Here is a 23,603-nt window from a genome sequence, read left to right on the forward strand (position 1 = left end):
AAATAAAATATTTCTTTGAAATTGTAAACAAAATAAATAGAATATTATGTCCAGTCATGACGTATTTATCACTATATCAATGTAACAAGATGTAACCGTATATGTAGGAGCTGATCCAAGAATATTCCGAAGTTCCTAACAACATCAGTACATAAGTTATTCTTACAGCAACTGCAAACCAAAGCTAAGCTTATTTATTCAGTGTATACGTTAATTTAAGCCACTACTCTTACTTTTTCACCATCTCACTGAGTCACCTTCATGGTTTGTTATTGTCTTAGTAATGAAGAAGACTCTATTTTGTTAGCTGATTCCAGACCGTAACCCCGGGAAGAAACTCCAGCTGTTTCCTGCCACCTTATCTATATTCTCTTCTTTCGTGTTATCGAATTTGAACTCTTTGCTTGACCCAATCGAGGAGGAACTGAGGTTGTGAATCCTCTGGTGTTCTGTCTCTCTATCAACCGACACTCTCTATGCTTTCACTCTTTTGGAAGCTGTTTCTTTTCTCATCCGTCTCAATCCAGTCATTGTTGGTCATTAGCCAGAGACTCTATTTCAGAGGTCTGAATTTCCAGAGACCATCCCTGGACCGTTTGGTGTCCATGCCCCTGAACCGTGGCCAACAGGCATGATTGATCCAGAACCAAACCCAAGGAACTTTGGAGGCTCACTGATTCGAAACTCAACCATGGGTGATTTACCGGGGTAAGGAGAAGATGCACCTGAGTTTGAAACCTCTGAACCAGGGGAGATTAATTTACCACCACCAGGACTCCCCGGACACACTAAATTTTTAACATGATTTGGACAGCCAAAGCCTACCTCAGCGAGCCACCCATACTGGCCAAACCAGAACCCTTATACCTCTACATAGCTACATCATCTTCCACAGTCAGCGGAGTCCTTTTACGAAACGACGAAGGTGAAAAAAATCTATTTTCTACGTAAGCAAAAAACTCCTCGAGCAGAGACAAGATATCCAGCAATAGAGAAGCTCGCATTGGCAGTAATAATGTCAGCACAAAAAAATCTCAATCTCATTCCATAGTAGTCATGACTTCGCAACTGTTGCGAATGATTTTTCATAGCCCCACCCAATCAGGATGCCTAGCTAAATGGGAAATCAAATTCATCGAATATAACACCGAGTACTGATTGCGGACTTGCACTGAGGCTCAAGTTCTCGCTGACTTCGTCACCGAGCTCGCGCTGTCCTACCCCACAGAAATAAATCAGCCAAAGACATGGTTCTTGTGATGGAGCATTATCCTGTCACGGTTCGGGAGTAGGCATCATACTGACCTCTCCCACATGTAAAGTCTTAGAATAGTCATTCAGACTAGGGTTCGTTGCTTCCAACAATGAAGCCGAATACGAGACTTTGATCGCTGGTCTTCGCCTAACTATATGAATCAGAGTCTAATAAATCCAAGCATTCAGGGATTCCCACTAGTGACTAGTCAGTTCAACAGAGATTACGAAGCTAGAGAAGAACACATGGGAGTTTATCTTCAAGTAGTCCACGATCTCGCCAATCAATTCAACAAATTTGAATTAAGAATACCTCGAGGAGAAAATATATCAGCTGACGCTCTAGCTGCACTAGTCTCTACCTCAGATCCTACTGTCCGAATAGTATACCGGTTGAAGGGATCGAGAGACCCAGCATCGATATCGCCGTAAAAACAATATCAGTGGCGATTGCTATCAGATCAGCCTCGAGGTCTATCCCCGACATATCGGAAGAGCAACAAACTCATGAGTGGCATTGCCGGGAGGTGGGTAGATGTGGGGTGATGTGAAGAGAATTCATATCTCTGGGTGGTATTGTGAGGAGATGGATAGTATGGGTAAGTATAGATGGGATTGTGATGTTTACAGGAGGGAATGTGCATTCGCTCCTAAAGTATTCGCTCTTTGTTTCTTCCTTCTTTTCTATGTGTTCTATTTTATCAGTATCCTAAATTTTACTGATATAAAAGATTGTTTAAATTATAGTTATCTTTTTTTTTATAAAACTATACTTATATTATAAATTTAATTTTGATAAGATACATTTGTTGACTTGTTGTTAAAGTAATTTTCAAGAATCCCACTTACATGCTTCCAAATGAGCCTGCTCTAAGGCGAATGACTTTAGATTTTAAACTAAAAAGAAACTTCTTGAACTTTAAACAACACAAAAGAAAATCAGAGACAAATCGTCCAATTTAAAGTGCTCGAACAATTAGAGGCAAATCGTAACCGGGTCGAAGGGAAAACACATGCTTTGGCGAATGGCGATAACCGGGCGAAAACGAGATCTCGAACCGGGACAAAACCAACGAGAAGAGGATTTTGTACTCCATGAAGGCCATGTTCCGACCAATACACATTCTCCCTCCGAAACCAAAGGGCATAAAGCCCATCTTATTCTTACATCCACCATACAGATCACCGTCGAATCTCTCTGGCTTAAATTCATTAAAGTCATCCCCCCACAGGTCAACGTCGTGGTGCATCGCCACAACATCGATCCAAATGTTTGTACCGTTCGGAATCACTCGGCCATTCACTTCAATGTCTCTCCGCGCTTGCCGTTGTGCGTTCAGCGCTGATGGATATAGCCGGAGAACCTCGTTCATCACCCAGCTCATCTGCATCACCCAGTTCTATTCGTTAAATTCTTACAAGAAGTAAATGCTAAATTGGTCCACAGTTACTACTTTTTGATTAATGAGGCTAGCGCTAATGCTATGGACTTGTATGTCGTGACCTTTGACATTGACCATGGGTCAGATGTAAATAAATTAAATTAAAATTCCTATTTTAAATTATAATTTTTTCTGTTTATTGTTAGAAACGATTTATCGAGATTTAGAGATGTTATTTAGTCCTAAATTTAAATTCTTTAACAAATTATTAAAATTTCAATTTTAGAATTATTATTATTAAAAATTATCTGTTGATTTTAAATTTTAAAATATATCTTTAATTGTATTATATCTATACCCCTCTATTGAGTTTCACCTCAAATGAATTTTCTAATTATATGAAAACTTAAATCTTAGTGCAATATCATCAATCTTTAAAATCTGTTAAGCCTAACATACAAATATATATATGAATATAAAGTTACTTAATATTAAAATTTATATAATAATTTAGAATTAAAATTTATATCATAATTTAGTTTAATAACAATATCCTGTGATTTGATTTAAATTTTATTAAATTCATCAATAAGCTTAATTATTTATGTCTGATTCTCTCCATTTTAGTGTATGGCATTTAAGTTTTTTAATCAAATTAAAAATAATTAAAATAGTTATCCTTATTGACTATTGTAATTCAATATTATTCATTATTTTATAAATTTAATTAAGAGCAACTGAATAACTTAGAAAATGCATTAAATTATAGAAAAAAAACAAAAAATTTATTTTGTGATAAACAAACTTCTCCAGAACTGACATTGAATTTTAAATGGAACTGAGGAGAACTGAATTTTACAGACCAAAATTATCATTTATTCTCAACCGCGTTTAAGTTAAATAATGATATAATGTATATATGCATGCATATAATTATATAGTGAGTTTTCACCCAAAAAATATTAGGGCTTATTAGCGTAATAGCCATTTTTCAGAGACAAATTAGGTAACTAACACTGATTTTGACATAATTCAGTATCTGTCTTTTTGCTCACCTTTTAGCCGGTTATGTCCTTTTAAGTTACAAGTTACCAGTTACAATAGTTAAAATAGGCGACGTGGTGCTTTTGTGTCAAATATAAACACGCATATACATATACGCAGGGAGAAGCCAGCTGTAATTATCACGTATGATAGTGACATTACGAAGGAAAATAAAGTAATACTAAGAGCATCAGCAATGCTGAAACTCTCAATCTCGATAACCAAGGTAAGTTTTCTTATTATTTTATTACTTTTATTTTTTTTTTACTTAAAAAAAAAAAAAAAAAGAAAGGAAGAGCCAATCGCGGGTCTCCACGTGGCGATGGGACCCGCGTACAGTGAAGAATTTGTGGAAGATTAATCCTTACCTAAGGATTAATTTGGCACATACTTTTAAATATAATGGGTCCCACAGATTATTATAATAAGTTTAATGCTAAGGATTTTGTTAAAACTCACCATTGGAGGTGGTCTAAGTGTACGCGTATTACAACTTATGGGAACGTAACGGAGAAACCAATTCCTTAACATTGCTACTCATGATGACGAAATAGAATAGGTGAACCAAATAACATGGAAACTAAACCCTTACCTAAATATAAACTTTAAATTCAAATATAAACTTTAACCCAAATAGAATAGAACGAAATAAATAACATAGTATATATTGGTGAAATTATGAAATGTCTATAATTGCAAGAAAAAACTTAATGATGACCCCAAGTCCCCAACCATATACCCTCTCACCTTCAAAATACTAAACCCTAAATTATAATCACTAAACCCTAAACCATAAGCTCTAAACCCTAATATAAACTATAAACCCAAATATAAACATGAATTCCAAATAGAATGGAACAAAATAAATAACATAGTCTGTATTGGTGAAATTATAAAATGTTTATGATTGCATAAAAGAAGTTAATGATGATCCCAACCATACCTTTTTGCCTTCTAAATACTAAACGTTAAACTCTAATCACTAAACCCTCACCCAAATATAAACCCTAAACCCAAATAGAATGGAACAAAATAAATGACATAGCACATGTTGGAGATATTATGAAATGTCTATAATTGCATGAAAAAATTAATGCTGACCCAAACCATACTCCCTCACTTACTAAATACTAAACCCTAAACTCTAGTCACTAAACCCTAACCCAAATATAAACCCTAATTCAATGTCAACCCCAATCTTTCATAAACTAAACTCAAATTTCGAAATACCGGTAAGATGCATTTCCAATTCTACATGAGAATATAGAATAGAAATGTGACAAACGATATAATACAATACATATTGTTCAAATGTTGAAGTGTCTATAATTGCAGAGAAGGAAGTAATGCTTACACCAAATTCAGATTGATTGTAGCGAAGGAAATGAAGATTGACGACATTAAAGAAAATAGGTGGAAGAGACAACATCATATAAATATCATTCTCATTCAACATCACATTGTATTTTGTTTTATTTGATGTCATAATAAATTTTATTCCATTTAAGTTCAATATATTATTTATCTATACAAAATCTTATACACACTAATATAAAATATATATATACACTGATACAAAACTCATATCAAGAGAACATGAAATAATAACGAACAAGATTGAACCCTCTAATGCATTCTTGATCACCTCAATCCAACGGAGGTTGAAATAGTTGTTAATCTGTCTTTTCAGTGGGTTCAAAACCTGTCTCGAACAATCTTTTTGAAATGCCTAAATCGTTCATGCCAAACCTAAAGAACAAAGTAAGAGGGAAACATGGTTATGACAGAGTAATTCGTTCTATTTTATATAGAAAATAACCTTTTATATTACAAACAGTATTGTTGATGAAAAATGGTAGCGCATACGTTACAAATAGCTAGTTTCCATCTCAAGTAGAATAAGTTGTCAATAGATTCCATCTCAAATAGAATAGTCTGAACATATAGTTTTTCTGTTCCATCTCAAATAAAATTGGCGTAAGAGATTTTACGCAGGCAAGTTGTATTACAGATGTTATTCCATATAACAAATTATATTACTATACTATTTACTATGTATTTCCCTTAATGATCTGTAATGTATCGGGAACTTGAGATCCTAAAACAAATTGGAAAGTGAAAGAGACTAATTACGTATCGGGAACGATGGGATTTACGTGGACGATGGTACAGACTTAACAAGTATAACACCCTAATTCTGAGAAGAGCGCCAACTTGAAAGAAAATAAGCACAGAGGAGGAGACGGTAAAGAGAATCTACGAAAAAGAAGGAGAACTTACGGGAGGTTGAGAGATCTGAGAAAAAATTGAGTTGGTGAAGTTGGGTTGGAAGGGTGTGTTACTAACCGCTGCTGAAACCGTAACGGAGAACCCTGACGCCGAACACGATTGAAAAGGGAGGAGGCAGGAGATGGAAAAGCTGTTGAGTCGTTGGAGGAAAACGGTGCCGGAAACTGTTCGACTGCAACAAAATTACCAGAGAAGTGAAAAAGGGAAGATGTGAACAAGGGTAAGACACGAATGACTTTTGTGCTGTGAATAATTAAGATATTTAATTAATTTTCGTAGCAGGTTGTGCCGGTTGAATTTTAAAGGTATTACAGTATTATTATATATATGTAGCAGCGTGTATAGAATCGTTAGGGTAAATAGCTAGACGATGAATTACGATTTTTTTTGTGGTTATACGCTCCAATTTCCCAAAATATTATATAGTGAGGCACGTGAAGTCGTGAATTGTTTCTTAGTGGGTTTTTATTGCATGGATCCCACAAAATCCATAAGAAACGGTCACATAAGATATGAATTAAAAACCGATTTTTGAGTATTTTTGCACTGTTTGTGGACTCCACTGAAATATGACGGTTTGCGATTGGTTCATTTTAATTTTTTTTTTTCTAGACAAAAAAATAAAAAAATTTCTAAGAAACCGTGAAACGTCTACTATGTTTGGTAACGTACCTTCTTTAGTCCAGCAAGTTTTTTATACTCAATCTCGGAATCACCGATGACTTGTCTGATCTCGTCTCTAAGCGTGTCTTGCCACTTAGGATGGATCGCTAGAAGCATGAACGTCCACGTTAGCGCTAAAGCTGTTGTCTCAACGCCGGCGAAGAAGAATGTTTTGCATTCGTCCACAAGCTCCGTCGCAGTAAACTCCCCTTTCTCGGCCTTGAGCAAACTTCCGAGAAGATCATGGTGGTCGTCTCCTTCGACCAAAGATCTCTTTCGTTCATTTATGATCGACAAAAGGAGACTGTCGATCTCTTTACCTAACCCCCTTGGCTTCAAGGGTTTGCTTGAAATCCAAAATGCCGCTAAATGGTACGCCTACGTAACGATGTGAGTGGAAGAGAGCAAGTTGCATGGCTCTTAGGTTTTTGAGGAATTGAGTTGCGTTTTCTCCCGTGACTCCGAAGCTTGTTTTAGCACTTATCTCACCCGCTGTTACTACGATCTCTTTCTCCATGTCGAATACGGGATTGCCCGAGTTTATCTGTATGGCCCATCTGTCCAACATGTTGGTGGTCGATTCCACCATCATATTTGCCATACCCTATAATTTAGGACGATCAATATAAAGCAACGAGAATACAAAGCATTCTAGTATGAAGCTTTGATTTAAACGAGATTTCATAGAAATTTAATAGAAATTTAGAAGAAGGCTATAAAGTGAATTAGATTAACAACGCTATTAACTTTGTATCTTCAGACTGTAACCACTAACCACTGTAACTATATGAAAACGTGATTAGTTTTCAATCATTTATACCTTAAGATTAAGAGGGGAAAATGCAGGGGTAATCATGTGGCGATGACGTGTCCAATCATCGCCTTCAACCATAACCAAACCGTTGCCAAACATTGGCTCTCTGTCTTTCTTGAATACATTTGGTTTTCCCCAACTCTTCGCCAATACACCTTTCGATATCACTCAAGAATTCAGGATCCGCCACGTACACGAACGGCTCTATGCCTTGCCAGTACACAAACACTTTCCCTGCATCACATAACACGTATAACCAATGATTATGTTAACATTTACATATAGTTAATTAATCCAAATATTTGGTAAAATAAGAATGTACAATTTTGTGAAACCGTCATAAATATTAATAGAGACTAGTACTAATTCTAGAAAAATTATAGTCCAAATCTCCGGAAAGAACTGAGAGTTATTATGTACCGTATTGTTGTTGCCAAAGAGCAAAATGTGGAAGCGCAATGGAATGTATGTCATGGTTGATTATGGTGGAAGATTTTCTCTTCTCCGCCATCACCAAGGCTATTTTTAGCTTCTTTATGTCGTTAAAGTTTCCTAAAGGAAAAGAGTAATTCTTGGGTTCACCCCCTAGGGTGAACCTATAGGTTCACCAACCAATAGTATTTGAGTATTTGATATTTGATATCTTTTAAAAAAGGAAACAACATTAAATTTCTAAATAAGATTATCTTTTTAAAATAAAACAATAAAAATACATAAAAATAGTTACAAAAAATAAATAAATAAATATTTTTAAGTCTTCAGCAAAATACTAAACCCTATACCCTAAATCTTAAACCCTAAACCTTAAATTTTGGATAAACTCTAAACGTTTGAAAATCCTAAACCCTAAATCATACATTAAAAACTAAATTTTAATAACACTAAACCCTAAATTCTAATCACTAAACCCTAAACCCTTGGGTAAAACCTAAACCCTTGGGTAAACCCTGAACCCTTGGATAAATCATAATCTCTAGAGTTTAATTTTAAATATTTTTGATTTACAGTTTATGATTTATGATGATTTATCCAAGTGTTCAGGGTTTACCCAAGGGTTTAGGGTTTAGTGATTAGGATTTAGGGTTTAGTGTTATTAAAATTTAGTTTTTAATGTATGATTTAGGGTTTAGGATTTTCAAACGTTTAGAGTTTATCCAAAGTTTAAGGTTTAGGGTTTAAGATTTAGGATATAGGGTTTAGTATTTTGCTGAAAACTTAAAAATATTTATTTATTTATTTTTTGTAACTATTTTTATGTATTTTTATTGTTTTATTTTAAAAAGATAATCTTATTTGGAAATTTAATGTTGTTTCCTTTTTTAAAAGATATCAAATATCAAATACTCAAACACTATTGGTTGGTGAACCTACCCAAGAATTACTCAAAGGGAAACTAGTAGCTGGACCGACAAATCCGTTTTGTCTAAGCTTCGTTTGAGCTCTAACCGGTGATATCCAGCAACGCTTAAAAAGCTTCAAGAACATAAGGCTAAGAACTATCACGACAACATTGAAAAACAAGTACAAAAACTGAGACACGCCAAGAAATTGATCCATCTCGAATGTCTCTCCAAATGTGTAAGAAAAAAATATTTATCGATATCAGAATGTTTGCAGGTGAAATGTGGGAATCAACCTAATGAAGTATTTATAGTAAACTCGCCTCAATCTTTTTACTTATATATATAACTATTGAACTTTATCTTATTTTAGGTTGTTAATAATATGTTTATTTACCACATTCAGCCAGCACAAACCAAAGGCATTTTATTTGTGAAATCACTCTCACTACCTAATTTTGCACAATCTTTAAAACGTGGGTATGCCAAATGTCTAAAATGTGAGAAGAAGTTAAATGGTCCATGTCCATTACCTCTATAGCGTTCGCTGTTATCTTGATCCACCAGTTTATTTCTCTCACTAGCCGTCCAACCGTAAAACACGTGTTTTACAATGCATGGTGAAATGGTAGTACAAAAGAAAAGAAGTTTGTTTTACATATTAATAGGCAAAATCGGGCAGAAACTGTGAATAAATTGTGTGTTTATAATTTTTATAAATCTGATTTTATCGTAAATTTAACATTATTTTCTAAAAATGGTGTCCAAACACGAGTTTTGGTTATTTAAGACAATTTAATTCAGGATTACTCTTTACATGAATAGTGTTTTATGAATAGTAAATCTTCTGTTGGCAACATCAATTTGTCGAGGGAGGTGTTTCAATACATGGTTCACAAAAAGTAGTAGAAATGCTGGAAGCAAAGATAGTTCAACACACATTATCGGAAATATTTGATGGTACCAATTAGTGAATTATGCATTTTTGAGGGGCCTATTGAAGATTATATGCGTAAAAAGAAGCTTTATAAACCCCCTATTTGATGCCTTGATGGTTGTGCGTGCTAAAAATTATGTACATTCTCTTTTGTTTTCAGTCCTAGTTAGGAAAAGAAGTTAAGAACATGAATCAAGAAGAGTGAGATTTTCCATGACAGACAAAACTTTTAGATTTTCAGGTTAACATTGTCGAAAAACATTACACATAACGTTGAGAAGGAAAATAATTTTTGTAGTAACTAGTAGTTTACGGAAAAGGTTGAAATAAAACTATTCCTTAATTTTCATCAAAAGTATTTTGATCATTAGTTATACATTATTCCACTAAAATAAAATGTATTATCACGTATAAAATTATTCTACACTTTAAATGATATTTTCTAATTTTTATATTTCCTATTTAGAATAACAAGATCATATAGAAAATTAATTAGTTATTTTATTTGATAATTTAACTTATAATTATTTTTAAAATATTATAAATATTAACTCTTTTCTAATTTAAAATGGAAAAAAATTATATGATGATTTATATTTAATTTCATTCATTTATATTATAAAAAATTGACTTTCATTCACCGTCACAATGGATTAATTAAATATGAGTTTACGTGAATTAAAAGTGTACTATTATTTTAGTCAAAGCATCGTAGAATTTCATTTACAATTATGAAATTAGTTTTTTTCCTAGAAATCTCCACCAAAACACGTTAAATGACTAGGGGAATAATTATTAAATTCATAACTTCAAAAAAATAACAGTATACTTTAATATAATTTATCAAATAACAAATTTAATAGCACTAAATTTCACGTGTTGAATAATTTGAACGACAGAGGCTTTATCAATAATACAAATAATCTCAAACTCCCAACCTAAAACTTCCCAAGTATTGAAGACTCGCCAAGTGTTTTTAGTTATCTAAGACGAAACTATTCGAAGAACTTTACCGAAATAAATTATCTTAGGATAAATATATCTTAAACTTTAACAAAAAAAAAAAAAACTTTGCCGAAATAAATCTTTCTTACAACAAAATATATTTCTATTTTCTGCTTCTTTGTCCGACAAATCCCTTTTCAGATTCTTCATATCTCCAAAGTTCTTGGAAGATTTTAGATTCTACCATACATGCCAAGAAAAAGTTTACTCCAAGAAGAAATTCTTTAACATCCAGAAATCTTTAAAGATAAACAACTCGAAACAAAGCTAAAATCAACAAAAATATACAAAGCTTTTAAGATTTTTTTAGCCGGTGATGTGCTGCGACTTGTTGAGGACAACTAAACCTCACAAAACCTACTTTGACTTGAGTTTCCATACTCTATCCTTAAACTCTTCCACAACCTCCTTAGTTCGCATCATAGAGACATCTCTGATCTCACAAATCTTCAAGCTCGCTTGTTTCCTTAACTCTTCCGCTCTTGACTTTGTTTTCATTTCCACCTGTTTGGCTTTGTTGCTCACTCCACGAACTTGTTTCTCCAAAGCTGATATCAAAAGCCTTATCTTCTCTACAATCGAGTAGATAACATCTCTGGATCTCTCTCTTACATCTTGCGCCATCTTCTTGAGCTTAGCAACCACATTTTCACCTCTGTTCATGGTTCCTTCGACGGAATATTGCTTCCCAGCGTTCAACCACGTAGACTCGGTTGTTGTCTGTTCATGGAGGTCTCTGTCAACAATCACTTTCAGGCCATACTTCTCCCAACGCCCTCTAGCTTCTTCCAGCACTTTTGCTTGCTCTGTTGCTCTTCTCGCTTCATCCTCCGCCCAATCCCTGGCTATGGATAAAGCGTTCCTCTCAACCTCAAGCTCACTCTGCAAGCGTAGTATCTCCTCGTTCTCCTTCTCCACTTGCTTTTGAAGTCTACCAAACCTCTCCTTCTCAAACGACATCTCTGCCTTGTTACTCACAAGCCCCTGAAGTTGTTCCTCAAGCTCGTTTCGTAGCCTTGCAAGAGACTCCATCTCTGTTTCAATCGACGTGCGTTCTTTCTCCAATGCGAGAGTCTCCTCTTCTTTCACAACTCTAAGCCTTGTCAGCTCCCTTTTCGCTTCTTCAGCTAATTTCACCACTGCATCTACAGTTTCTGTTTCTCTCAAAAGCTCTTTCTCAAAGGTAGCGTTGATCTCCTTCTCCACCTGAGCAACCAGCGCGTTATGGGCAGAAACCACGTTTTCAGCCATAGCCTCTGCTTGGATACGAGCTAGCTCCTCACTAACTGCTTCACAAGCTTCACCAGTTGCAAGAGACGCAGCTGTTTGGGCTTTTGTAACTGCTTTAGACGGCTGAAACAATCTGGTACGCCCTACATGAGACGCATGCCTTTCAAAAAACTGAACTTGATATGATTTACTTAAGAAGCAAGAATGTAACTCACCAAAGGCAACTGATGTTATTCCATTTTCTCCAGCAGATAAGTCAGCTATAAGGGCAGGCCACGCTTCTGGGTTTATTTTATCAATGTCAAGAAAGCCAGAAAGTTGGTACAACTTCTGAAAAAGAAGGAAGTTAGTTGTGTAAGGTTTAGGACACTGTCAATGACTAAATGTGGCAAAAATAGACAAAAGAACCTTGCTATCCGCTTCTGGGAGCTGTCGGAATTCCAAAGCCATCTTCCAGCTCAAAAGATCCTGACGTGAAAGAGGACTGTAGAGAAAAAAAAAAGATTATGAGAAGAGTCAAGGCTGGGCAAAAAAAAACCGAATCCGAAGAACCCAGCCGAATCTGATCCTAAAAATTAGTACCAAACCCGAACCAAAATTGGTGAAATATCCAAACGGGTTTAAAACATTGCTATCTAAAGAACTAGAACCGAACCCAACACGAACCGAGATACGAATATATCCAAATCAGAATTATATACTTAAATATATTAATTATTTTCAGATTTCTTTTAAGCGTATGTGCTTGAATGAACCAATAGCATATATCTACCTTTCTGGTGAGAACTTAAGGTGACCGCTCTCAGCAGAAGGCATGTTATGGTTAGAGAGCTTGCTTGAGATAATTCCTGCCTCTGCCAAACCTATAAATAATCCAACGAAAGATGAAGAAAAAAAGATTAATCCATAAGCTTCATGATTCAGCATCAACGTTAAAAAAAAAAGTTCCATCGATCACCTTGAATGAATGGAAAATCAGGATCTTCAGGTGCGATATCATCAAATGCAAGTTCAGTAACATTCTCGATGTACATTGCAGGATACACTTTCGATGCTGAGTTCCTGTAAAAACCGATGAAGGTGTCTTCACAATGTGAGGCCGTGAAATATTTCAAGGAGAGAACAAAAACCTACCTCGATAGAACATTGCTTGCAGAAACCAACCAACGAGCAAATTCACGGCGTGTGCATAAATCATAAGGCCGAGCATCAGATTCAATAACCTATACAAAGTTAAAATATCAGTTCTTAAACACATCAGAAACAGTTCACAATAGTCTAATAGAGCTAAAAGAAAAGTACCTTTAATGCTTGTAAAGCTGCAAACATTTGACTTTGAATTGGGTCCACAACTGTTGGAAAGATAGGACTCAAGGGGTTTACTTGTGGAACCGTGGAAGGAGCAGGTATGCCTGTATAACACCGGTGTTTCTTCTCCTCGTCTGGGATTTGAGAAGCATCTGTATCTACTCTATCAGCTCGGCTTTCTGAAGATTTGTTCGCCTCGTGGTTTTCTTTGCTTGTAGATGCGGATTTTGACTCCAAAAGTGGTGAATCTAAACTAACATCCATAAAAGGGAACGTCAAACATGCAACCACATGATGCAAATACAATAAATTCGTTGTACAATCATGTCTGAAGATGAAAAGAAGTTAAAAAAGATCCATGTCCATACCTTTATAGCTTTCTTTTTCATCTTGGTCCATTAGATTACCTCTCTCATGACTAGCTTCCCCGACTTGATCACTTGAGCTTTCAGAAACCATCACTTCTACTTTTGGTCCTACAGTTTCACCAAAATTATATGCTTCATCAACTACATAGTAATCAGACACTGAGAGAAAAAAAGTTAAGTTGCATACTAGTTAACACGTGTCTCTTGAAAGATCGAGCTCCCAAAGCTAGCCCAACGAAGAGAACCATCCCAGCAGCCACTCCAGAGACCAGTGTTCCTGAAAATCAATAAAAGGCAAAACCTTTATCTTCATTTTACACTCAATTAAGCAAAATCTCTGAGACCAATCTCGTTTTCCGACAAACTCAGAGCAGAAAAAGTTCGTACCTTTATACCAATCGCCACCGCCAGAATCCGGACTCATCTCATCGTCTCCTGAATCAGCCCACCCGCGAAAACGATCCGACCCGCGACCCGATTCTGCATTATGTGCAGCGCATGACGTCCGGAGACGGGGACTGAGCTTCGTCAACTTCGCTCTCGCCGGAGCAGCTTTGAAGCTCCGACAGTTGAGGGCAATCCTGAGCTGGAGAGAGCTTGGCGTCCATGTCGCCATCGCAGATGCCATAGTTCGAAAAATCGCATCAACTGACAGATTACATGTTTTTGCTTTTGCTTTGGTCCGATGCCTTCATAAACGAGACAAGAGAAAAGTGATACGAAATGTTTCGTATAGTTATGGAAATGGTCCTTGTATTTATCTACTACTTCCAACTTGTACCCATATTTATTTATCTTTGATATTGCACAATAACATCTTCTTCTTTTTTTTACAAAGAGACCAGGCCCATTGTAATATTGGGCTTCTCACTTATACACATGATGAGGCTCTCAAGAGTATAATGTGTTGCATGTCCATTGAGTTGTGTCTGAGGCCTGAGGGAGTAGTTTCTTTGGGTAATGTATTTAACGACTACCTTTTTTGTCTGTTTCTTTATAATATCTTACTTTATTCCACTTCAAAAGAGACCAATATATTAAGAGTTAAGACGGAAAAAGTTGGTGGCATGACGATATCGATCTCCGAGTTGTGAAACATTGTAGCAGTTACCGTGGAGAAAATTGGTGCCATAAACACACTGCTCAGAGATGTCATGTCTTCAGAAAGTGTTACAGATGCCTCATTCGATTATCTTGAACTAATTGTCAGGTGCTAGAGTTGCCTCATCGACTAAAACCCCCACTTGTTCTCCACCATTTCGCTAATACTTCAAGAGTACAATTTTGTTATACAAGAGAGAGTAATAAAGGAGCTTAACTAAAGTAATAAAGTAAGATGAGAGAGAATAAATAATAAAAAGTAGAAAGTGAAAAAGCAAAGTATATATGTATTTTTATTTTTTTTTTATTAATATATATACATATATATATATATATATATATATATATATATATATATAACTATTTGAAATTCAATTGTGTATATCATGGGAAATATATAAATGTTAATGTCTATGTTCGTTCAAAATTGTTTGGCATTTAAATCAAATAATAAAGTGAATAAGGTGATGCTATGATTGAAAAGAACTATAAGATGATTTTTGGTTCATTGATTGTATAATTTTTATTACTATTTAGAGAGAAATAAATATTAGGCAAAAATATGTAAAAAATTAGGAAAACATTAGAAAACATTTAGTAAAAAAATTAAATAATAACAAAAAAAATAAGAAGAGATAGAAGAAGATGCATAATATATGTTGGAGAAGTAAATATGATTATTTACATATTTTTACTTGTACTTTGATTCGGTTGCTGCTGCTGCAGAGTGTTGGCGTTACTCTCACTAAAACAAATAGGATAACACCTACTCCATCTGTTTCAGAAAAAAAGCATGTTCTAGAGAAAAATTATGTTTTAAAAAAATACATTTTTTGCACTTTCAATGCAATTTTTGTCAACTAATAATGAAAAATTACAAAGTTCAAAAATATTAATTATATTTTAAAAAAATCTTATTGGTTTAAAAATATAGAAAATATAAACTTACAAAAAACTATGCATTTATAACTAAGTTTTAATATGTTTTATTAAAAAATGTAAAAATTTTAAAATATGTATTATTTTAAAACAGATGGATTATTGTTTTCTGCTGTATTTGGCTAAAAAACTTTTCTACTAAATTTTTCCTGATTGGTAAATATTGGGCTATAGATAGAGGGTGTGACTGGTAGATTTTAAAGTAATTAGGAGAATAAAAGTGGAGTAATTATGAGAAAAAATAAACAAAAAGAAAATAAAATAAAATCAGGTGTAATTATTTTCTACTTCAGAAACATTGAGATAATAAAGTGTATTATATACCACCAATTAAACAGTGGTGAGCGTAAGATAGATGGAAATTAATTTTACCTGATTGGCAGAAGTTTGGACATGGAGTAAAAAAATTCTCGCTAAAAAATTCTCGCTGGAAGTGATTTCCAGTCAGATTCAGAATAAAATACTTTTACTCTATAATATTTACTCTAAAGTGAAATGTTATCCAATCACACTCAAAATTTTGTAAAAGATTTTCTCACTTATAAACATGATGAGGCCCATTGTAAATATTGGGTTGAAGATATAATTTTTTTTCCTCTCTAAAACTAAACCAATGAAACTATGATATTTGTATGTTGAGTTTTTTTAAGAGATTCTAATAATATTTATGTTGAGATACAATATCACTCTCTTTCTTTAGTCTTTTCTTTCCTTTTAATAGGACCTCATCTTTATCTTGCTAATGGAGGTGTTCTTATGGCACCATTAGTAGTAGTTCCTCAATAGGTTTCTAATGATAAAAATAACAAAAAGTATTGAAAGAGAAGGAGAAAGAATAACAAATCATAAGAATCGATTGGTTGCAAAGAAACTTCCACAAGAAAGAGAAAAAACTTTTCTACAACTGTGGCATTATTATTTGAAAATTGTTTAATAAAAATAAAAATATAGTTATAAATGTTATTATTTTATTTTTATTGAGAAATGAAATTAGTTTTTCATTGCTGCTCATGCTCTTATGTTCTCTTTGACTGATGGAATCCATCTTTTATTTCCAACAATAACTTATCCGAATTCGTCAAAGTACACAACAAAAATTAGGGAAAGAGAAGTATTAAGAGCACCTCCATTGGTGAGGTGGAGGGTATCCTATAATTTAAATATTAAAGAAAAAGATTAAAAGAAAGAGGCATCGGTCTTCTGCAACTGATCTGTTAGAGCATCTCCAATGGAGAGTTCTACCCATTGGAATTTTAAACATTTATACGTGTGTATGTATATATTATATAAGTGTATGTAAGTGTGAAGACCATTTTTTGGGGAAGAACCTCATGCAAATGTTCTAAAAATCAGATATTTAGAATCTTTGCATGAAGTTCTTTCCCAAAAAATGGTCTTACACTTACATACACTTATATAATATATACATACACATATAAATGTTTAGAACTTCAATGGATTGAACCCCCATTAGAGATGCTCTAACTCCACTTTATACTATTATGTCCACATGTCGTTTCTCTTATTGCTTTAACCTTTCTAAATAAATTTTAATTCATTTACATAACAAAATGTTACTAAAATATAAATAGAAAAAAGTCTAGGAAACCATGGAGAGTATATGTTACCGATGGAAGTAGTCTACGAAACCATGGAGAGTATATGTTACCGATGGAAGTGCTCTAATACTCGGAGTTTATTTCATTTAGAGAATTGAAATTACATGTAAATAACGACCGAAACATAAATTCAGCAGAAAAGAAAATTTCGATACTCGAAACATTAATAACAATACACACATGTGTATATGATAAAACAAAGTCTATAAAATTTGTGTGTAAACGGTTTTTAAAGTGGTCGTACGACTATAGGCAAACCATAACTGGGTCTGAGAGAGAGCATATACTTTGGTGAATGGTGATAACCGGGTGAAACCGATATTTCAAACCGGGACAAAACCAACGACAAGACGATCTTGTACTCCATGGTGGTTAAGTTCCGACCAATACACATTCTCCCTCCAAAGCCAAACGGCATAAACCCCATCTTATTCTTACAACCACCGTGCAAATCACCGTCAAATCTCTCCGGTTTAAACTCGTTGACGTCGTCTCCCCACAACTTGGGGTCGTGGTGCATCGCCACCACATCGATCCAAATGTTTGTACCGTTTGGAATTAGGCGGCCGTTCACTTCAATGTTTTTTCGGGCTTGCCGTTGTGCGTTTGGCGCCGGTGGATATAGCCGGAGAACCTCGTTCATTACCCAACTCATCTGCATAAGATGATTGCAAGTTCTATTCGTTAATACTATGTATGAATATATGTTACAAAAAAAATAATATGCCTAATTATGTAATATTAAATGTGGTTTAATTAACTAAAATGTGATTTAACTGAATATCACTAATGATATGCGTTTCGCACGTTTTAGTCATGGATAATAACAAATCGGATACCCGTTACTATGGATTGATACTGTCATGTGGCTTAGGATTTTTCAGTACATAGCTGAGGTGGCACGTCTATAATTTGTCAGCGAAGTCGTTGATTAGTATGCACTACTAGGTTTCTATGTGACCCTTGACTTTGACTACATTAATGTTTTTTTTTTGTTTTTCCTTTTGAACACAAGACCACATATTTCAAGGTAACTGTATTTCAAAACAAAAACTGTATTTTATTATTTCCTTACTTTTTTATTGATGAAATATTCCATTTGGGAATTCTTACTATGGGGATGCCAACTAAACTTAAAATATCTTAGTTTATATTTTATTTCTTTGAGACCTTAAACTTATTTATGTACTAAATTGCACATTATGCGAACGCGTTCAAATATAACCACGTGAACTGTTGTGTGCTATGTTTGGTAAATGGTAACGTACCTTCTTTAGTCCGGCAAGTTTGTTATACTCAATCTCAGAATCTCCGATGACTTGTCTGATCTCGTCTCTGATCGTTTCCTGCCATTCGGGATGGATCGCAAGAAGCATGAGCGTCCACGTAAGCGCTAAAGCAGTCGTCTCGTGGCCAGCGAAGAAGAACGTTTTGCATTCGTCTACAAGCTCCGTCGCTGTAAACTTTCCTTTATCGGCCTTAAGCAACATTCCGAGAAGATCGTGGTGGTCCTCTCCTTCGACCAAAGATCTCTTTCGTTCGGTTATGATCGACAAAAGAAGATCATCGATCTCTTTACCTAGCTCCCTCGCTCTAAGGGTTTGCTTGAAGGCCAAAATATTGCTAAAGGGTACCCCTACGTAGCGATTCGAGTTGAAAAGGGCAAATTGCATGGCCCTTAGGTTTTTGAGGACTTGAGTTCCGTTTTCTCCCTTGACTCCGAAGCTTGTCTTAGCAATTATCTCACCGGCTGTTCCTATGATCTCGTTCTCCATGTCGAATTCGGGGTTGCCTGAGTTTATCTGTATGGCCCATCGGTCCAGCATGTTGGTGGTTGATTCCACCATCATAGTTTTCATAGCCTATAATTTTAAGAGCATCAATTAAAGTAATGAGAAAAGGAGAAACATTCGAGTACGCAGCTTTGATTAATTTGAACGAGTCTTATTTGTATGGTCTAGTCTTTTCAAAACCATAAAGACCTTGGAATTTCTGTCATGGAAAATGGTGGCTCATGCTTTTTAGAAAATGACTACAAAGTCTAAATTGTTGAACTAGATTAGTCACCTTATTAACTTCCTATATTTTGGACTTGCCAATCAATGTAAACGACTTGAAAACTAGTTTGCTTTCTAATCATACCTTCAGATTGACATGGGAAAATGCAGGAGTGATAATGTGGCGATGTCGTGTCCAGTCATCTCCTTCGACCATAACCAAACCGGTACCAAACATTGGCTCTCTGTCTTTCTTGAAAACATTTGGCTTCCCCCAACTCTTCCCCAATACACCTTTCGACATAACACTCAAGAATTCAGGATCCGCCACGTACACGAATGGCTCTATGCCTAGCCAGTACACAAACACTTTCCCTGCGTTACATAACACATTCAGTAGTCTATGTTAATATTTACATAGAGTAATCCATATGCTAAACTGATTATAGATATGTTATTTCAGTACCGGTTGAAGAAGAAAATGTTGAACCGTCCGAAATTATATCAAAGATGATATCAATTCTAGAAACATTATGGTGCACATGTCCATAACTTAAATATGGGTTTATTTACCGTATTGTTGTTGCCAAAGAGCGAAATGTGGAAGGGCGATGGAATGTATGTCATGGTTGATTTTGGTGGATGATTTGCTGTTCTCCACCATTACCAAGGCCGGTTTTAGCTTCTTCATGTCATTAAGGTTGCCTAATGGAAAGCTAGGAGGTGGACCGGAAAATCCGTTTTCTCCAAGCTTCTTCTGAGCTCGAACGGGCAATATCCAGCAATGCAGAAAGAGCTTCAAGAACACAAGGCTAAGAACTACAACGAAAACATTGAAGAACATGTACCAAAATGGAAACGCGTCAAGAAACTGATCCATCTCGAATATGTATGAATAATTGATAATGTGTGTGTTGTATTATTGTGAAGACTGTTTATATGCGTTTTAGTGCAATGTTGTACTCAAAATGTTTGCAGGTGAAACATAGGGATCAACCAAATGAGGTATTTATACATGTTTTCTAGGTCGGACGTAGAAGAATGTCAGACTTGGACCAACGAAACTCTCCTCTCTCTTTTAATTTATTGTATTGTTAGGGTCTTATTTAATGTTGCTACATAACGTTTCTTTACCATTTTCTGGTCAAACATAATCGGCATCTAGCCTTCCTGTCTTTTTCCTTTTTGCTATAATGTTTTGTCAAGTTTCTTTTTGTTGTCTAGTTTCTCCGGCTCCTTTTTTGAATAACTGAAAGTGATGTGAATGTTTAGATGTTGTATTTGAATCCTTAAATGGAAATAGTTAAATACAGTTTACCCTGTTTTTTTGTTTGTCAACAGATAAATTATTTGTTTTCTTGTTTAACTGGATAAATTATTTCGTTGACCAAATAAACAAAGGATAAAAGATTACAGACCCCTAGGTCTTTTTACAACATCTTTCATTCATTTAATCACTCATTTTTCTCCGCCCTATGTTTTTGGTTTTTATAATGATTTTATGATTTATAATATGATACAAAAAAGGATAAAACACGAACTCTCTTTACTTGTGTTATTGGATTTAAACCAGCTTTATACAACATTTTCGTTCGTTTATAATTTAATCATAATTTTTGTCACTTTGGTTTTAATATTTGGTTACTTCATTTTTTATAATTTATGTTTAATTTCACATATATAAAGAAAAGACAACTACAGTAATATATTAATATCTTTATCTTTAGGGCTACAATATCTTTTTATCTTACAACATATTAATAACAAGCTAATATCTTTTATCTGAACGTGATATTTAACTTTAAATAAATCTTTTTTGTTTTAACTTTTCCAGCGAATTTCACTTTTCATTCTTTGCTTTTGCAATCGTTTTTCCTAGACTTTTCCTTGCAGTTTCCATTTACTTAGTGATCACAATATTAATAATTTTAAATTATTATTAATGATCTGGATTATTATCACCATTAAAGAAATTTCAGTAACCTAAACTCTCTAGGTGAAAAGCATAATGTTTACACTCACGAACCTATTAACTATCTAGTTGAAAGTCATCATGTCTATATCAAAATGTGTTCTCTTTTTCATTAACCTAAGTCAATTTTTTTTTTTTGTATTTATCAATTTATGAATACTAATACAACAAAGTTTTACTGTGTTCCATCACATACAATTCTCCATTTAACAAAAAGTGTATGATAATTCATCTAGTAAAATGAAAATTACAATTTAAATGGTTTCATTAAGATTTAATATGCCGATTAACAAAAAATAGAATATCACAATCAAATAAGACTGTACATGTAAAAATCATCCACTTTTATGAACCATTATGTGCAATTAGAGCTGGGAATTTCCCGCGGGGCCCGCCCCGTTTGACCCATTGCAGGGGAACAATTTGAAAATTTTCAATCGCGGGTGCGGGTGCGGATGCGGATCGAGATTATTTTAAGCGGGACGGGTGCGGATCAGCCGAATTTGAATCACGGGTACTTTCTAATCCGCAATTTTTTTTAAAAACATTTTTTTGTAAAAGTTATAAAATATCATAAATAGTTATATAATTTTAATTATAAATATAATATTTTAATATATATTTTTAAAGATAATTATTTTTAATTATAAAATAATTGTTTTTTAATTAAAATTAATATTTTCCGTGGGTTTGGCGGGTTACCCGCGGGTTTTTGCGGGGCGGGTGCGGATATAAAATTTTTTGAATAAAAAAATGATTCGATCCGCAACAGAGCGGGGCGGGTTGGCCCGAAAACCCATCACTATGTGAAATCGATCACTTTCACTATCTAATTAGTAATTATAGTAGTAAAGAAGATTCTTAAAATTGTTTAAGAGTTTAATGTGAAAACGCTTAGGCTTCAACCGGTTAGCCCAAAATAAGGCAGTTTAATAAAATAAATATTGAAAGCACATCAATATTTTTTTAACTCCAAATAATTAAAATATTACAAACTATGAAAAATATTACATATAATTTTATAGCCGACAATTTTTTTTTTTTTACTTACAATGATTCACTTCTAACTACATCATTTAAACCACTTTATAAGATCCACGCTTAATAATATTCTGTAAGCCATGTTGCAGGTCTCCTGTAAACATTTTATTTTCCAATTTGTATAGTTTTGTCTTTTTAGAATTGGAAATGTAGACATCTAATGTAAAAACAATAACGAACACTTAGAAGCATATACAATTTATTATTCTAAACCACTTAACATTGATATATGTGGGGTCTCTTTATCAGCAGAAGACAGCTTCTTCTTTTGTCCTTTTCCATTTTTTGGAGTTTCAGTGTGTTTAAGATTGGCCCATGTGCGTTATATAATTTCTTTTTCTAACATACATGTGCGTTTATATAGTTGTATAATAAATATTAGTTACGCAAGTTAAATAATCGTTCAAGTAACGAGAGTACGTAAAGAGCAATGGTCAAACGTTTTTCGTCTAAACTGCGGATAGATTTTTTAATCTCACGCGTAGAGCTGTAACGACTCGAGAGAAGAACACAAGATATGACAAATACGAAAGAGGGTCCTCTTTTTTTTTTTTAACTTCTGAAATTCATTAGGAATTGAAAAGAGGTACAGAGGTACAGAGGACTCAAATAACCCAAACCACAGAGACACTCTAAAGACCTGAAAAGACACACCTTGCCTAAAAACAGAGACAGTTGAACCCCCAACCCACACCACACCAGAGAACAGAGGACACATTAGAGGAGACGACTTTCATTGACAAAGAATTCAAAAAGCCAAGAGGGATGACCAGTAGCCACATAAGATTGCATTCTTCCTTCCCTGGTAACACTTTGAGCAATGATTGCCGCTCCTCTATTTTCCTCCTTCAACACGCTCAATAGCTGGTAATCCGCAATCCCCTGCAGCAGCGTCTTTAGCTCCACCACCTGATAACGCAAGGCAGGCCACTGGAGTGGGTTTTGCACCGCCATGAAAATTTCTTTATAATCCCCTGCAAAAACTACTTTGGTGTAATGCAGACTCGACATGCTTTCCACTGCCCAAAGAATCGAAGCCAGTCTAGCTTCAGCCAAGCTCCGCACATTCGAAAAGGCTCTCCGGCTATGCATACGTACCACTCCTCTATGATTCCTTACAACCCACGCAACACCCATCCGGTTTGATTGCTTCACCCAATCAAAACCCACATTACACATCAACCAATCTTTTCGAGGGGGGCTCCAGTTCCTTTTAATCGAGACTACCTCATTTGCACTCCGCTTAGTAGTTTCTTCTTCTACTTCTTGAGCTAAAAACCACTCCTCTGCCTCATATACA

At 34.7% G+C, this 23,603-nt stretch overlaps 2 protein-coding genes and 1 pseudogene across 3 annotated transcripts; all 3 read right to left on the reverse strand.

Moving 5' to 3' along the window:
* Window positions 1-1,930: 1,930 nt before the first annotated feature.
* Window positions 1,931-10,639, reverse strand: LOC103852264 (annotated as a pseudogene).
* A 240-nt stretch (window positions 10,640-10,879) lies between these two features.
* Window positions 10,880-14,364, reverse strand: LOC103852100. 2 transcript variants are annotated; one of them, XM_009128994.3, is made up of 10 exons: window positions 14,022-14,364; window positions 13,822-13,911; window positions 13,635-13,742; window positions 13,261-13,514; window positions 13,093-13,181; window positions 12,917-13,020; window positions 12,731-12,821; window positions 12,367-12,442; window positions 12,174-12,285; window positions 10,880-12,101 (listed from the first exon to the last, which is right to left on the reverse strand). In XM_009128994.3, exons 1-10 carry the CDS (start codon window positions 14,260-14,262, stop codon window positions 11,086-11,088), a joined length of 2,181 nt encoding a protein of 726 aa, XP_009127242.1. In that variant the 5' UTR covers window positions 14,263-14,364; the 3' UTR covers window positions 10,880-11,085. The 2 variants fall into 2 exon arrangements, with proteins under 2 accessions (XP_009127242.1, XP_009127241.1); XM_009128993.3 differs by having other exon boundaries at window positions 12,174-12,288; window positions 14,022-14,362.
* An 805-nt stretch (window positions 14,365-15,169) lies between these two features.
* On the reverse strand, window positions 15,170-20,636 carry LOC103852102 (cytokinin hydroxylase). The gene is made up of 4 exons (XM_009128995.2): window positions 19,864-20,636; window positions 19,436-19,665; window positions 18,562-19,155; window positions 15,170-17,948 (listed from the first exon to the last, which is right to left on the reverse strand). Exons 1-4 carry the CDS (start codon window positions 20,168-20,170, stop codon window positions 17,523-17,525), a joined length of 1,557 nt encoding a protein of 518 aa, XP_009127243.1. The 5' UTR covers window positions 20,171-20,636; the 3' UTR covers window positions 15,170-17,522.
* Window positions 20,637-23,603: the final 2,967 nt, after the last annotated feature.

The sequence above is a fragment of the Brassica rapa genome, chromosome A02 (genome assembly GCF_000309985.2).
Source record: "Brassica rapa cultivar Chiifu-401-42 chromosome A02, CAAS_Brap_v3.01, whole genome shotgun sequence".
Taxonomy (NCBI): domain Eukaryota; kingdom Viridiplantae; phylum Streptophyta; class Magnoliopsida; order Brassicales; family Brassicaceae; genus Brassica; species Brassica rapa.